Source organism: Colossoma macropomum, unplaced genomic scaffold (assembly GCF_904425465.1).
Source record: "Colossoma macropomum unplaced genomic scaffold, Colossoma_macropomum, whole genome shotgun sequence".
Taxonomy (NCBI): Eukaryota; Metazoa; Chordata; class Actinopteri; order Characiformes; family Serrasalmidae; genus Colossoma; species Colossoma macropomum.
This window is the reverse complement of record NW_023494800.1, coordinates 3,901,014-3,919,029: the sequence shown is the minus strand read 5'-3', so window position 1 is coordinate 3,919,029 and position 18,016 is coordinate 3,901,014. Positions and strand designations below refer to the sequence as shown.

General features: G+C 41.5%; 1 protein-coding gene across 1 annotated transcript in view; it reads left to right on the top strand.

The window, feature by feature from the left end:
• The window catches only part of LOC118819701 (WD repeat-containing protein 7), a 292,651-nt gene that overhangs the window by 14,851 nt on the left and 259,784 nt on the right, over positions 1-18,016 (top strand). The window contains exons 5-12 of the mRNA XM_036587568.1: positions 802-976; positions 1,097-1,173; positions 2,089-2,208; positions 3,079-3,224; positions 4,645-4,747; positions 11,392-11,539; positions 14,071-14,319; positions 15,119-15,339. Coding sequence (XP_036443461.1) covers positions 802-976; positions 1,097-1,173; positions 2,089-2,208; positions 3,079-3,224; positions 4,645-4,747; positions 11,392-11,539; positions 14,071-14,319; positions 15,119-15,339 — 1,239 coding nt within the window. The remainder of the gene's footprint in view (positions 1-801; positions 977-1,096; positions 1,174-2,088; positions 2,209-3,078; positions 3,225-4,644; positions 4,748-11,391; positions 11,540-14,070; positions 14,320-15,118; positions 15,340-18,016) is intronic.

Sequence of the window (18,016 nt, the reverse complement as noted above, 5' to 3'; positions counted from 1 at the left end):
CGAGGACCAAAGAAGTGACCGCGCCCTTTTTACTGCTCGAACACATTCTGGGTGATGAGCCCAGCTGTCAGTCAGTGAAGCTTCATGATGGCTCCTGTGATGCTGGTGAAGATGAAGCTGATCCTCCGGGAGCGACTGGCGTTCGTTGGCAGTCGTGATTGTTTAGCTCTGTATGAGCCGTGAAGCTCTGATCTTTTGCTCATGCGGCTCAGTTTAGGAGCTGATCTGTTCAGACTGATGTTGCATACAGATCACATTGTGAGCAGCCAAACAAAAGAATCGGATTTGGTGCGAAAATCTGATTTGGGCCACTTTTATCTGCTGTGTGAACGTAGCATATCTTACACTGTTACTGAGCTCTCTGTACTACCCTGCTTCAGAATACACTATATTACACCTTTACTGAGCTCTCTATATGACCCTGCTGCTGAGTGCGCTATGCTGGGATTGCTATACATCACTACTTCTGAATAAACTACACTTCAACCCTAACTGAGAATGCTATACTGCATCTTTAGCCTAGTCAATATACCTTATATTTCTGATTTGGGGATTGTTTTTAGCTTATAATATTATTTAACCTAGCCATTTTGTCTTTGTTTTAAGCGATTTTATATTGGCAGATGATTTCGCTTGTTTTAAGGAATTATCTTCCAGTGTAGTGCAAAAAATGACCTCGCTGTACTATACTGGCACCACAGATACCACATATATCAGATATATATAACCTTCTCGACCCTCCCAGCCATCCTCTTACCTTTCTGCCTTTCTCTGTTTTTTCATCTCTCATTCCCTCTGCAGTTTTACCAGTTTACAATCGGGACACAGCGTGAGGGCCGTCTCCTGTGTAACGGCCATTACCCAGAGATCCTGGTGGTGGACGCCACCAGCCTGGAGGTTCTTTACTCGCTGGTGTCCAAGATATCTCCTGACTGGATCAGCTCCATGAGCATCATCCGCTCTCATCGCACCCAAGGTGCCCAAGCCCATCTCCTCAAACCCTCTAAAGCGCTCAGTCACCAGATTTTAGTTTTGATTTATCTTTTTGTTTAAGTGCTTTTCTTAAATGAATCATTTTCTCCGGCTTGTGTTGCAGAAGACACAGTGGTAGCAGTTTCAGTCACTGGAATTCTGAAAGTGTGGATCATCACAGCGGAAGTGAGCAGAATGCAGGTACAGACCCAGACCCAACACGACTCGATGTCATCCATGATCATATAAAGTAGAGGACCTTGAATCCAGTTTCCAGTCCTGGATTTTGCAGACACTGGTAGATACAGCCCAAGGTGGCCAATCAGCTCCATCTACAGGATACAGGACTGGAAACTGGATTTAAGGTCCAGATTTGAAGACCTCTGATGTAAAGTATGAATGCACATTATATATACACATACTAATATTATAGTGCTATATGTGAATGTATATTACATAAATAGTTAATTTATAGTTATAGTTAATAGTGAGTAATAAATATTAATATATGAATGTGAATTGTGTATATATATGTACATTATATATATGTGTGTGTGTGTGTGTGTGTGTGTGTGTGTGTGTATGTGTGTGTATATATATATATATATATATATATAATGCATTGCTAAATAATGTGTAAATGCTAATTTATGCTAATACAATTTAAATGTGTGTAAAGAAATGCATATTGCTATCCATTCATGTATGTATCTAGATAGCAATGTGCATTTTTATATATGTATTGTTTAGAAGAGCATTCACACTTCATGCATTACCATATAATGTTCTGTGTGTGTGTGTGTGTGTGTGTGTGTGTGTAATATAATGTAAATATAATATAGCTCGATTCGATACTGGATATGATCTATAATGATATGGGTTCACAATTTATCGTGAACGTGATATTTTGAACACAATTCAGAAATTTAGAAAAATGAGGAAAAATGATGTTTGTAATTATGTTGTTGCACACCTTTCGTAACCTCGCTGGAGCTGGGAGGCAGGCGGTGTGATCCACTGCGGTGTTGATTGGTGCCGGTTGTTTGCAAACTTCGCTGTTTCGACAGCGCTGTTACATTAGACAGCATAACGAATAGAACGTCCGTGTTCTGTCAGGATATGGACCCCGTGTTTGAGGAGGAGTCTAAGCCGATCTACTGTCAGGGCTGCCAGAGCATCTCCTTCTGCACCTTCACTCAGCTCTCCCTCCTTGTCGTCTGCTCCAAATACTGGAGGGTAAGTGTGTGTCTGTCTGTCTGTTTGTCTGTGGGCTGGTGTGTGCAGATGACTTTGTGCCCGTCAGAAGGACCCTTTGGAATTAATTGACATTACTAAACAGTAGATTAATTTTAATAAGTGCCAGTATTATGCAAATAATCACCCTTCCACTTGGCTTGTGATTTTGTTTTGTTTTATCAAAGCAACCACAGCAATTTAACCCTTCTCTAATTCTTGATACAGTAGAAAGGACTGGAATTAATGATAGGCTATACAAACCGAACATCAACTCATTAACTACACACACACAAGTCTGGCAAAAAGCTTGGGAGTACAAGCAGATTAAAATAAAATGGGAAAAAGACTTTCAGTTTGTTGACTTTGCCAGCTGACAGACCCTACGGACCAGACCCAGTTTAGCACACTGTGCTGGATGATGTATCCGGAGACGTGCTTGCATGTTAGTAGTATTACCACCCTGGCCATAGTCTATTATCCGCACTAACAGAGCTTCCAGTGTTTCCCTGCCTTTGTTTGGAAGCAACCAGCCTGTATAAATCTGTTCGCTAAAAATGAATGAAATTATGTCTGTTTTTGGTGTGTAAAACCACAAAAACATTATAAGTGGACACAAATGAACAAGAATAAGAGCCATTTAAGTAATATTAGAAACTCAGTAATTACATATTGCATATTAACCACATAATTATATTGCCTTTGTGGAAAATGGAAGCTGTAGGGTGAGGTAACTCTGTAATCAAGATTACAGCATTTAACACCATAATTCATCTGATAATAATGTTCGTTTAGACAAATGGTTATTGTTCCTGTTGGACTGTTTGTGTAAATATGTCTCTCTGAACTGATATTTAAGAGTCTGTGTTGCAGGTGTTTGATGCGGGGGATTTCTCGCTCCTGTGCTCCGTGCCCAGTGAGAATGACCAAGCCTGGACTGGAGGGGAGTTTATTGCTGCTGATAAAGTTATTATTTGGACCGAGGACGGCTGTAGCTACATCTACAAACTGCCAGCCAGGTACTGTTCTACCCGTATTGTACACGTCCAAGCAGCCTGTCACACATCTGTAGTCCCTGCACACCCATAAACTAAGCTGTGACACCAAAAATACATAGTCATAAGTGTATCAGGTAGTGGGTGGGGTCGGGGTGCTCATTCCTCTCATGCATCTTTCTTTTTATTTATTTATTTATTTATTTATTTATTTTGCATCAATTTATCAGGGTAATAAGAAAATACAGTAGAATGTTTTGAATGAAACATTTTTACCAACATATCCAAAATAGTAACTTTAAATGAGAAGGAAAAACATTCTTTACTTTTAATTTACATTAAGACGTTACATTCTGTGTCATTTTGTACCATTTTTGGTCCATTTATCTTGAAATTTACGCATGATGTAAAGGACAGCTGGCATTTAAAGTGCTAAAAATTAATGATAGGCTATCCAAACAGGACGTTAACTAATTAACTACACATATACGTGATTTGAACGCCACTTGGGAAATTATTGGGCTGCAAGCAGATTAAAATAAAATGGAAAAAGGTCTCTGTGTCTTCCAGTTTGTTGACTTTGCCAGTCAGTTCATTTGACAGACCTTGTGGACCAGAACCAGTTTAGCAGACTTTGCTGGATGATGTATCCTGAGTTGTGCTTGCATATTGGTAGAATTATCACCCTTGCTATAATCTCTTTTCTCCATTAACGGTATGGAGCTTGCAGTAAATCCCTGGGTTTGTTGTATCTCCAAACTGGCAAATTATAAATGATTAAAGGGCCCATATCATGAAGATATTGAGACTATAAAGGAATTAAAGACTTTAATGCAGTATATAAACATTGTTAGAGCTTCAAAACAAAACATTCACTCCCCAGTCCGTATGGGCCATACATGGAAACTAAGCCGGGAAAGCCTGTGTTAAATTCATTGTTTATGTGATGTCACAAAAAGCAGTGCATTTACATATCTGCCTTCTCAGCCTACAGCAGTTTAGCCCTGCCCCTTCAAGCTTTAGGTATAGGTTTTGTAATATTTTATCCAACATATCCAAAACAGTAACTTTAAATGAAAAGGAAAAACATTATTTACTTTTAATTTATATTAAGAGATTATATTCCATGTGGATCTGGGCTGATTCTGGACATTTGATCATGGAATTTACACATAATGTAAAGGGCATTTAATAACAGTGTAAAAAAAAAAAAAAAGGGCTTTTGAGTGGCATGGCCATTTAAGCGCTGACCCTATTGTCAGGAAATTGTGAGTTCAGTCCGCACAACCATCCTCGCTCTTTCTGGGTGGGTAGAAAAAAATATTAGGATAATAAATATGGTTGAAGGTTTTTCTCTAACCGTGATGAGGTTAAGAGTGTGAATATGTTAGTTGCAGTGTTTTCTGTCACACAGTCTCTCATCATGTCTGCGTGTTTGTTTTAGCTGTCTTCCAGCCAGTGAGCACTTCCGCAGCGACGTAGGGAAAACGGCCGAAGGTTCCATCCCTCCTCTGGTGTACAGCATCGCAGACCGAGCTGACAAACAGGTCAGACGCACCCGCAGTCACACACCCGCACAGACGTACCTTCTCTATAACTGTGGCCTCTAAAGCAGGGTGCGTATCTCTGATCGTGGAGCGCTGGTGTCCACTGCAGTCTGGTAGTTTCCCTACTCAATCACTCCAACTAAACCTGGCGGTCTACAGGCGATTTGAATCCTGTGTGTTTGAGCGGTAAAATGACCGAACTGTGCTGGACACCGGGCCTCCAGGACCCGAGTTGTGCACCTGTGCTCTAAATAGAACGTAGTCAGAGCTTCCTAAAGCGGTTACAGGCTAGGCACCCCGCTGAGGGGAGCTTAAGAGGATAATGTTGATACAGGGCAGTGAATACAGGCCGTTGAATCTGGGGCCTGGTTCACTTTCTCGAACTAGCCAACTCAGGCTTTTCAGTACCTCCTGAGTAGGGGTGGGCAGTATGACAATATTTGCTGTTATTGTGATAATTTATGTCCAGTGACGTTTGGTGTGAGCGACAGTTCGAAAAGATGCGGTGGTGCTTCACTGGTCATGGAGAGAGCCTGTGTTAGCCTTCGCCCTCCTAGTGCTGGTGGTATCGTGATTGGGGGAGTCCTAGGAAAGCATAATTAGGCCTGGTTAATTAAATTTAGTTTTGTGCAGTATGGGAAACATGGAATAAAAATCGTTATACTTTCTTTTGTCTGTTCAAAAAATCAAAATGTCATAATTGATATGGTGTGTTGTGATGAGTGTAGTATTTTTGCCATAACGCCCACCCCGTTCCTGAGAATAGGAGGTTTTTCCTAGAATTTGTGATATCTGGAAATTGTGATGTAACAGTGGGATAGTAATTCTGTTACATTCTAGAACCAATGTGGAAGTTTTAGAACCAGATATTTTCCAAAAACTCACTCCTTAAGGTTAAAAGTCTACTGTGGTCTAAAGAAGCTATGGTGCTGGTGGGACATGAAGATTTGCCTATTCATAATGACTTAGTCAGTGGTCTTATAGCTTTATACACATACACAGTAGTTATTAGTCTTATTTTTAAATTGGTAAATGTTTGGACACTGTCATTTGTTAACCCTCTGGGGTCTGAGGTCATTTTCTCAATTTGTGTATATCTCCTTAAACTCTCCTTTAAAGGCTCTTCATATAACATGATCCTCATATGTTTCATATCTAAATGCTCCGTTATCTTCATCACTACTTTCCAAAACCGCTGCAGCAACTTCAGCAGCTGTAAACTCTCTGCACGCCATTTCACATGAGTCTCCGACGTGGACTGAATGAAGAATGAAGGGTTTTCGGCGTGATGGTCAGTCCTTAGTGATTTCCTGAGTGTTTATGGGTCAGTTTCACACAATATAGATGGACACACCAATCCACCAGTTCCACACAGTGAGAAGCAGATGACGTGTATCTCAGCCCCTCTTCACAGGCTCATAACTCCGGATGTGAGTCTCGTATGATCTCGGGATAAGATGGAATGGAAAGGGCGACTCTACAGATTCAGGAAGTGTTTGAACTGGATTTCTGAGCTGGATCATCACAAAGATACAGAAACGGATATAGAAACATTGAATTTGACACGCAGGCAATTTCGTGGACCCCAGAGGGTTAAGGAAAAATCTATGTTAAAGTGAGAATTTATTTGTTTATTATTTTTTTTTATGATCAGTGTCTGAGCTTCGTCTTCAATACAATTTGTGTTGGTTTTTGTGGTTTGTGTCCCCCCCGCCAGTGACCAGCTCCTGTATTTGTGAATGCTAATGTGCTTTATGTTGTCTGTATTGTATATTCTTATTATTTACTGTTTGTCTGTTGTTACCCTCCCACCCTCCCTTCACGCTGGGGCACTTCCCTCCCTCCTCCCATCCCCCAGCCGGAGGAGGGATGTGAGGGGCAGTTTGTTGTGGTGTCCCTCCCTGACAGTGCGACTGGTCCAGAGCTCTACACTCCCGAGCTGCTATACACCCAGCGGCCTCTAGAGGCACCAGTAAGCCCATCAGACGGCAGGACGCAGCTGCACCACCTGACGTGGTCAGCAGGGGGAGCTCTCAGCCTTTTGTGACCTTTTAGGCATCCGGTCAGTCATTCGCTTGCTGACAGGGAAAATTATGACACAATTTTAAAAGGATATTAGACTGACCATGTTTTTAAACTAATTTGTTCTCTTTTCATCCAAACTGCAAAATTTATCCTTGATTCGCCGATTTTAGAATGCAAAATATTAGGAACGCCAAGTTTGCACAACCTCCCTCTTATTTTCAAGCGTTTCTGAGACATTTGTGATTGACTTCTTCACCTTTTCAGCAGTGAATATGATCGGATGCTCTGAGAGCTCCCTGTCGTGTACCTGCTTCTTCGCTGCTGTCTGTCTGATAGCCAGTTTCCTCCACTCACACTGATTCGCTCGGTCCCATGCTCCTCCCACTAAAAACGACCCACCATTGACCCCCTCCTCATCTGTCTTCACATGGGTGAAGATGCATGCAAAGTCCCCAAGCTGCTTTATAGAAACTGCTCAGCGTCCCACACAGCTAGAAAGCTAGTCAGCTACTCAGGATAATGCATTTCAGCGCTAACTGACTAATCTAATTTGGATAAGGCTTCATTCACTATTAGCAGTGTTAGAATTTTCATTTTCTTTGAAGTGGTCCTTCAGAAAATGTCAAATATATTGACGGAGTTCCATCGTTGGTGTGTAAACAGCCATTCAGAGTGGTTTGGTGTGATATGATTCTTTGTAGAGAAGTGATGGTGATAGGCTAAGCACACTGGTGGTACTTGACCGCTTGGTCAGGCTTGGCTGTTGTTATAGCGCCCCTTGCTGCTCAGATGCTCAGAATGCAGCTCACACTTGCGTTGCGTTATGAAATTCTGTGTGTTCTTAAATGCAACTACGTACGAAACCCTGTCCACATAGCTCAAAGCATCTGCGTTCCCATCCTTGCGTGAAGTATGTTTTGGGGAAACAGGGGTCACACAAATATGCCCATTTTTATCTCTGTGCATCTTCTGAGTTTTATATGTGATGATGATGATGATGGTAAAATGGTGCTAAATCAGGGGAAAAAAGTTTCTTTGGTACTATTTGGCCCTCCATTAATGCATTGGGGGGGAAAAAAAGTCTCAGGCGCTAGACAGCAAATCTGCAACTACTTTGTGTAATACAGCAGCGTTCGCTATTAAAAGGGACACAGCTTTCACACAAGTCATGGTGCTTTATTTTCCAGCTGTTGTCAGCCACAGCTACGCCGTACATAACGTGTTACTGCTAGAATGTAGTATTTCACACCAAACCACTCCGAATGGCTGTTTACATCTTAACGATTTTATTACACAGAAATTTTTAAATATTTTTTGTAATATCGCTTCAAATGATCAGTAATGCATGGACACCAGAACTTCTCCTTTATGAAGAAGTAGAGTGGAGACTATTCACTAGTGTAGATATAAACGTTCAGAGTATATAATGAAGTAGCTGATGTCAGTGAGAGTTCAGTGTTGGGGATGGAGATGGGCTCTCGTGCACCTCGAGTGGGAGTTTTCACCTCTTTATTTGTGGTTGCTGTGCTGTTTTGTGTGTTTTTGTTGTTTTTTTTTGTGTTTATTTGATTTAATTTGTGTTTATCTATGATTTTTGTTTGGGGGTTGTGTGTGTATGTGTGTGATGGGAGATCAGCACCAGATGAAAACTCATTGGTGGAACTTTGCACTGTACTCAAGGCTACCCAGAATGCCTTGAGGATCCTCCATGCCGTGATATTCTGCGCACACTTCTCGTTTGAGCTCTGTTCAAGTGGACACATTCACCGTCATACCAAACCATATCATACATGGGCATACATTATACTGTAACCAAGACACTGACATTACACTCAATGTGTCAAACAGGCCAGGTTGTTCTTACAGGCTTATCTTTTTCCTGTGAGTCATTGTAGTTTTAATGTTTTTATAAAATGCTCTCGTCAGCTTGGCTTTGCCATTTCTCCTTCATAAGGGCTGTTGCATTACTTTATTACTTTAGCTGAGGTGAAGTTTGATGGAATGGTGAGGGATCGAGTCAACATAGAACATAAAACATTTAACACCCTCGTTTAAATGGCACATTTAGTTGATTTTCACGTTTTGTTGAGTGAAAAGAAGTTAACACATCCTTTAAGCCGGGGTTACACTGCACGACTTCTACCCCGATTTTAGCCCTGATTCTCAGCCTGGCCGAGTCTGAGCTGGTCGGCTCTAGTCTGCGGATTTTTGGCTCAGTCGGAGTCACAGTTGGAGAGTCGAGTCGTGTTTGAGGGGCGCACACTCATAATTTTGGGCTCCCGGTCGCGTTTCAGACCAGTCGGAGTTTTTTTCAACCCACTCTTTGCGAAATATAGACTAAACTGGTCAACAACTCTGTCTGAAAAGACTCCCACAACAGCCAATGAAAACTGAGAGCACGAAAGAAAATACAGCAAAAAGAAAAATGGCAAAAAGTCACTCCCGTGTGAAGCGAAGCTTTTTAATGAGCTGAGTTTATCGATTTTATGATTAAAACTAAGAAAATATCTCACTGCTCACATTTTTAAATCCATGAGCCTCACTTACACCTTTGCCTGCTGCTTCTTTACTGTCTCAGTGCAAACGGCAGAGAAAACAGCAGCAGTGAGCAGTTTGACGTTTGTTTATCTGCGTCTCTCAGTAACGTGAGAACGCGTGAGTTTGCATGAGTTTTCGTGAGTTTGCGTGAGTTCAGTGAGCTCCGGTCGCCCAGTCCTTTTATAATCTGTTAAGACCTTAAAAGTCGTGTAGTGAACCCAAGGCTTTACAGGGAACACACTTAAATATGACACATTTTGGCAAAATTTAGTGCACCATTTCTATTAATTTGCTGCGTTTAACATATTGGAAAACAACAAAGCATGAAATATAGGATGTGCTTAATAAGATAAGATGATGGGACCCACAATCCCATGCAGTCAGAAAGGCACATGAGGCGATGTAGGCTATGCTGATGGGCCATTCTAATTTCTTATTATTGCAGAACTCTGTACACTCAGTAATGAACTGGACAGGCTCTAGGCCATGTTGGGACCATCATTACATCAGTAATAAACTAAGTACACTGATCAGGCATAACATTATGACCGCCTCCTCGTTTCTACGCTCATTGTCCATTTTATCAGCTCCACTTACTATATAGGTGCACTTTGTAGTTCTACAGTTACAGACTGTAGTCCATCTGTTTCTCTGCATACTTTGTTAGCCCCCTTTTACCCTGTTCGTCAGTGGTCAGGACCCCCATGGACCCTCACAGAGCAGGTACTATTTGGGTGGTGGATCATTCTCAGCACTGCAGTAACACTGACACGGTGGTGGTGTGTTAGTGTGTGTTGTGCTGGTCTGAGTGGATCAGACACAGCGGTGCTGCTGGAGTTTTTAAACACTGTGTCCACTCACTGTCCACTCTATTAGACACTCCTATCTTGTCAGTCCACCTTGTAGATGTAAAGTCAGAGACGACAGCTCATCTGCTGCTGCACAGTTTGTGTTGGTCATCCTCTAGTCCTTCATCAGTGGTCACAGGACGCTGTTGGCTGGATATTTTTGGTTGGTGGACTATTCTCAGTCCAGCAGTGACACTGAGGTGTTTAAAAACTCCAGCTGCACTGCTGTGTCTGATCCACTCACACCAGCGCAACACACACTAACACACCACCACCACGTCAGTGTTACTGCAGTGCTGAGAATGATCCACCACCCAAATAGTACCTGCTCTGTGAGGGTCCATGGGGGTCCTGACCACTGAAGAACAGGGTAAAAGGGGGCTAACAAAGTATCAGAGAAACAGATGGACTACAGTCTGTAACTGTAGAACTACAAAGTGCACCTATATAGTAAGTGGAGCTGATAAAATGGACAGTGAGTGTAGAAACAAGGAGGTGGTCATAATGTTATGCCTGATCGGTGTAGATTAGCTGCTTTATACTTTTTAAAAACCAAAATAAAGACAAACCAGCCTAAACTTTGTTTACTTTTTCCTCCACCAAATCCAACCAGAATTCACCCAATCTGGCAACACTGGTTTGTGTAACGCTGGGCTGACCCACTTCCAAACTGAAGCTGGCGACAGCTTCACTGACGAGGACCCGGTTTTCCCCATTGTTTAGTAGCTGAAGTAGTGATTACATTAAACCCCAATGTGTCTGAATAGCCACGAAAATCTTTCCTAATACAATCCTCAAGAAGTTTGCCATTATCCTTGTTTATGTCATGAATAGTAACTGAATCAGTGGCCATGTATGAACCTGCATGAGCTCAGAATGACCGCTTATCTGCCCACTTCTCCTCAGCTACTGTTAGAACCCAGTCATAACTATTTGAGACCAGTTCATAATACAGGTCTGGCTGTAATGGCATAGTGAGAAGGCTTTTCGGTGCAGGACGGTTCAGTTTAGGTTATGCTGCCCTGCTTCCATTCCCTCATCTCCCTCTCAAGGATTTTTATTTTAATTTGTTAAAATATAGATTAAAATCCGACTATATGCATAATGGCTTGCATAATTTCACAAAAAAAGAGAGTGCTGCTTGCTGTGCTGTGAAAGATCGTGACTCTGTCGTCTGTTTGGAAGCTGTGGGCTGCTGTGTGAGTGACTTTGTCTGGGCTGATGTGTTTGCAGTTGCTGATCTGTCCGCCGGTGACGAGGTTCTTCTACGGACGCAGGGAGCCCTTCCACAAGCTGCTGGTTCAGGGCGATTCGGCGGGCAGGTTGACCCTCTGGAGCATCCCGGACACTTCGCCGCTGCAGCCGCTGTCTTCTGCTGCAGGTCAGCAGCTCCACTCAACTCTGCTGGACTTGCCTCTGTTTGATTCTGCCTCCCTCTCTGTGGTTTTCTGTTCTTTTATTGCCTTTTACTTTCTCTCAGGAAAGGCACAAACAAGAGTGTTGCAGGCAATCTGTCACAGAATATATAAGAATACAGTGGTGCTATTATAGTATATATTATTATTATTATTATTATTATTATTATTGGTCCTAAAATACAGTCCTATAATCACTAGGCCTTTGTTCATGGCTCTAGTTCCTAAGGTAGATCCCACTTGGTTATAAGTATTATTGCACATCTTCTGTGAAAGGGCGGTTTCACTGATTTTTAAAATTTTCTGCATTTTAAGTCGTTAAGATGTAAAACAAAACTTATTTTTCAGATTTATCACTATTTTACCATCATACACATTTCATATAAACTCAGAAGACTCGTGTAGGTTCACTGGTGGTTCTGGATAGTAAATAAAATGGCTATATTTGTGTTGTAGTCATGGCGACCCCTGGTTCCTATCACCACCACTGTAAAGACATCTGAACCATTTCACTCCAAACCACTCTGAATCACTCTGATTACATCTCATATGATGAAGGTCTTGCAAGTAACGTCACGTTTTTAACCAAATAACCAGCAAAATTATTTTGCTGAGGGCTGAGTGAGTGTTGCACCTTTTCACCAGAGATCTTGTTTACATCTCAACAATTGAATTATGCAGGAATTTGGGAAAATCAGTAGAATTCCCCTTTAAGACAATAGCAAGTTGCACTGTCTGGTGTTTGTAGCGCAGTGTCTCCCTCTGCTGTTCCATTTGAGTACTTCAGCTGAAAGCTCTGTTCCCCTAATCCGTCTAGTGGTTGCTTACGGTGCTACTATAAGACCACCAGCACTGAGACAGCTTTCTTTGAGAATGATCCCACTGTGCTCATATGTACAGTAAACCATTTAAAAGCTTAGTCAGTTGCCATTTTAATAATTACCATATTCAGTACTGCCTTGAAGAGTGTAGATGGAAATATTATAAACTCAGTACTTAGGATGTTTTTAGACTTCTTACTTTTTGTGAGCTGTAAATTAAAGATGCTAATGTAAAGTAGTTACCAACAAATGACTGAATTGATAAGTTATTTGCCTCAGGATGTGATAATCACCTTTTCCAGTACGAGGCATTCTGCATATTAGCTATTATAATTATAGCTCTGTTCAGCTCCGTTAATCATCCAGCATTTCTCCATATTTTTTTTTTTACTTGTCCTATAAATTATTTGAAGCATTGTAGGCTAGTGGCCTCATATTTGGTTAATTTTGCACGTCTACCTGCAATACAAATTATGTTTGAACAATGATTCTGAGCTTTTGAGCATTAGTATATACACCGATCAGGCATAACATTATGACCACCTCCTTGTTTCTACGCTCATTGTCCATTTTATCAACTCCACTTACTATATAGGTGCACTTTGTAGTTCTACAGTTACAGACTGTAGTCCATCTGTTTCTCTGCATACTGTTAGCCCCCTTTTTACACACCTCAGTGTCGCTGCTGGACTGAGAATAGTCCACCAACCAAAAATATCCAGCCAACAGCGTCCTGTGGGCAGTGTCCTGTGACCACCGATGAAGGACTAGAGGATGACCAACAGAAACTGTGCAGCAGCAGATGAGCTATCGTCTCTGACTTTACATCTACAAGGTGGACTGACAAGGTAGGAGTGTCTAATAGAGTGGACAGTGAGTGGACACAGTGTTTAAAAGCTCCAGCAGCACCGCTGTGTCTGATCCACTGAGACCAGCACGACACACACTAACACACCACCACCACGTCAGTGTTACTGCAGTGCTGAGAATGATCCACCACCCAAATAGTACCTGCTCTGTGAGGCGTCCATGGGGGTCCTGACCACTGAAGAACAGGGTAACAAAGTATCAGAGAAACAGATGGACTATAGTCTGTAACTGTAGAACTACAAAGTGCACCTATATAGTAAGTGGAGCTGATAAAATGGACAATGAGTGTAGAAACAAGGAGGTGGTCAGAATGTTATGCCTGATTGGTGTATGCAAAAGTTTGAACGATCCCGATCAAATTACATATTTTGTTGATTTGCTGAAGTGGAACTAAGTGAACACACCCACTACATAGAATATACTTAAATATGAGATTGTTCTGCGAATTGTACAACACAGTTTCTATTTATTTGCTGAGTTTAATTTTTAAATAAAATCTAAAATATGCTATAACTTTTGCACAGGGCACATTTTAGGTTTTATTTTTTTCTTATGTTAAATTCAGCAAATAAACAGTAATTGTATATTAAATTATGCTGGAGTATGCTCTCTGTAGAGGATGTGAACTTATTTTCTCTTTGAAAATCAACAAAACAATTTCATTGGACCAACGGTGTCCAAACTTACACCTGTATGTATTTATAGCGGTGTGTGTGTGTGTGTGTGTGTGTGTGTGTGTGTGTGTGTGTGTGTGTGTGTGTGTGTGTGTGTGTGTATATACCAACTCTCTCTCTTTTCTCCCACAGAGCTGCAGGTCTCCTCCACTATCAGCCTGCAGGAGGCGTTTGATAAGCTGACCCCGCTGCCCGCCGGCATCATCGACCAGCTGAGTGTCCTGCCGGGGTCGGAGGAGCCCATCAAGGTCACGGCGAGTGTGTACATCCCCTCACAGGGCCGCCTGGTGTGTGGAAGGGAGGACGGCAGCATCATTCTGGTGCCGGCCACGCAGACCGCCATCGTCCAGCTGCTGCAGGGGGAGCACATGCTGAGAAGAGGTGATCCGGAGGGAAACACTGGGAATGTGTTGGAATAATATTAAAGGAGCATTCCAGTGTTTCGCAGCCCAAACTCTGTCTGCTGCATTTGTGTCAGGCTATTAATTACCACAGACAATACTTTTGATGTTTTACCTTGTACATCAGCAATAAAGAAAACTCAATGACTGCGGTTACATGCACTCAATAATCCGATCATAATCTGATTTCTGCAGTTATCTGATTATTCACAGGACATGTAAACAGCGCGCTCTGATGTCTTAGATTGGAGTAAGGTCAAGAAATCCAATTAAGAAATCTGATAAAGAGACTGGATTTTAGCTCAGTGATCAGATTTCTCAGTGCATGTGAACTCTTACTCTAATTTCTTTCAGACTTCTCAGTCTGAGCATGTGCGAAAACAGACTGCGGTACTGGAAATAATCAAGCATTGTTGCTTCGAGACGCAGCAACTTTTGGAGCGACACAAAAAAAAAACATGCTTGATGTTGATGAAATTAAGGATTTAAAGTAGTCCTGAAAGAAACCTTGGAGACTCCTGGTTCCGATCACCACCACTGTAAAGAAATTTGGGTCTCTATGAACCGTTTCACAACAAACCACTCTGAATGACCTGGTTAACGTCTCAATCACTGAATTATGGAGAAAATCTATAAAGCTGTTGACTAAATGCACCCTATATAAGTTCTCACTACCATCTCAGTTACGTTGTTTGCAAAACAGCCCTAACTACATGTGAGAAATTCAGTGTTCTGGTGAGAAATACTGTATTTACAGTCTCTCTCTCTCCTTTTTTCAGGCTGGCCTCCTCACCGAACTCTCAGGGGTCACAGGAATAAGGTGACGTGTCTGCTGTACCCTCACCAGGTTTCCCCTCGCTATGACCAGCGCTCCCTGGTGTCCGGTGGGGTGGATTTCTCCGTCATCGTGTGGGACATTTTCACCGGAGAGATGAAGCACATCTTCTGTGTGCACGGAGGAGAGATCACCCAGCTTCTGGTCCCCCCAGAGAACTGCAGCGTGAGTCTGCCTCTCTACACATTAAACCAAGAGTAATGATGACATACACGTTTATCAAGACATGCATAAAAAGCCATCGGACAAAAGAATGTGCATAGTGTTTCTTTACAAGCACTCTAGTTCATCTGCTTCACCAAGAGAGTAGAGTCGAAATGGCGGAATGCTTGTGCCGCTGCATGAAAGCATTAACATCTCTTAATGTGACTTAAAAAAGGAAAAAAAAATATATATATATATATATATATATATATATATATATATAATCTTTTTTTTTAAATAGATTTTTTTCTGTTTTTAATAAAATATTTCAATAGTAGAAAAGCATTTCTGGGGAGAGACAAAAAGCACTTTGCGCACCATGTGATAAAAATGTTCTGAACCTGGCACGTTTTGTCTTGCGCACATTTTTCTGCTGAACATCACTGGATCGTCAGAAAAATGAGGTTGTTAACAAATTGAAATACAAATGTTGCTACATGCGAGCTAATTCTGCTGCACCTCAAACTGACACCACAGAACTAGTAGCATCACTAAAACACCCCACATAAACGTGTGAGCTTTGTTAAATGTACTATTCAAGTTGCTTTGCGGTCTAGTTTGAGCAGCTGGTGTTAGATGATGATGTAGAGGTGAATTATGGTATTAAACGTGTTGCCATGCATCATTTCAGTGCACAGTAGTGTCAGCTTGCTTGTAGTAATATTCATAGTTCAGCTTGTCGTAGTTCAAATGGTAAGGATGCACCACTCATACATTTTCACAGCCAAATGGTAGACGGATGCAGATGGTCGTTCAATTTCCCTTTTTTTTTTTTTTACTCGAAGCTCACACCGTTTGGAGTAAATGAACCACGTTAACAAATTTGCAGCACTTTTGTATCATTTGCTTATATTTGCTTATAAAGATTATTAGCTTTTTAGTCAGCCAAACTGGCTTTTATATATTTTTTAATTAATTTTTTGACGTTTTTGTTCATGTGTAGCAGCAGCATTCACTCACAGCGTGAGTGCACTTTCCTTACTCACCTTATTGCCCTTATAAAACTGAGACATCTGCCAAAAATAAAAACAATACATTTGCCGTTTGCAGATTTTGTGTTTAGAGCAAAAGTCTGCCATTCCGATCTTAGCCGATTCGCATCCCTAATGGTTAAATAAAGATTCACAGGAGATTTTTGGAAACCCAAAGTTCCTCCGAACAAAGCAAGATTTTATAGTTTAAAAATGTTAAATGTTTAATTTTTGATTTAAAACTTTGCTGAATCCAAAAAAATGGTTCCGTGTTTACCTCGCAAAGTTTTTAATCAATCTCCCTCACTAGCAGGGTAGAGCAGTTTGCCAGGGTGGGCATGGGTGTCCATCCCAGTGGAAATTTGTGGACTACATTACCACACGAACGTTTACCAGCCCAGTGTAGACGAGCCCTGATTTACTGCAGGTCAATACCGTTGCTTAAGCTACAATGCTTTTAATTGATGCCGCAGAGTGCTTCCGAATCTATAACTTCCTGTGTGTGTGTGTGTGTGTGTGTGTGTACGTGTACTTGTATTGCTCATGAGGATCGTCTTCACAATGCATTTTATAGACATAGTGCTTTTAAGTGGTTATAGTTAGTTTAGGATTAGAGCTGTTAGTACTCCATAACATTTTAACTGATACTATTGAAGATAAAGGTGTTCTGGATCTAAAGCTCTTATTCAGATTGGGTTAGTTTATCAGGGGGATGTTGGTAGTAATATTTTGATAACTCTTGCATCTAGAAATAAATTATTACCACAGTACAAGCGGGTTTTCCAAACACTTGCATTGTTATAATTTCTAGAAAACTAAAAGTTCAGAAATTGGGCCTCGTTCTCCAATCATTTTAAGAAGAAATTCGCTCTTAAATCCAGCTTACGCAGGTTTCACCAAGACTCTGACGTTCACCAGTGTTTTCTTATGTGGGATTTGTTCTTGGGTAAGAACAGAATCTGCACTCACTCAAGACACAAAGGTGAGAACAGTTCTGCACTTTAAGAACATGACATGAATCTGACGGAGACTTGGGATCTTTCTCAAGAACACATTCAAGAGGAAACCTAGGAAGATATTGGAGAATGAGGCCCAATGTGCATATGTGCATAAAAAGTGATGCTGTATAGATGTATCTGCTGTTATAATCCCTTCTTTAATCAGCCAGCGGGATCTCGTTCTCCCAGCGTAGAGAGGATGGAGAAGTTCTAACACTTAGGCCCAGTCCCATTTCTTATTTTTACCCCTACCCCTTGTTTTCGAGTGTCTCCTTGCCCCTTGGAACTGAGTTACAGGGTAGTGGTTGAAATCCTCCCTCTGAAATGGGACCCTCAAATAAAAAGAGCATCACTTCATTAACAGCTACCAGCGCTGCTCTGTAGGCGACCCTGCCAGTCTGCAGTGACAGCAGAGGAGGGTAAAGTTCAGCTCCTCACTGCTGGGCTTTAGTTACATTTAGGGCATCATATGCCTTCAAAGAGGGGGGCAATTATTTATTATCACCCACCCCTAATTCTTCACTGATATGAAGCTGAAGTCAGATATTCACCAGCTTCCTGTTTGAATTTTCCCGTTCCACCTTAAATGGTGCAGCAGTTACATTCTGGTGCTTCAGGTGTCCGAACTGCTGGACTATTTAAGGTGGAACGGGAAAGTTGGCATCCTAT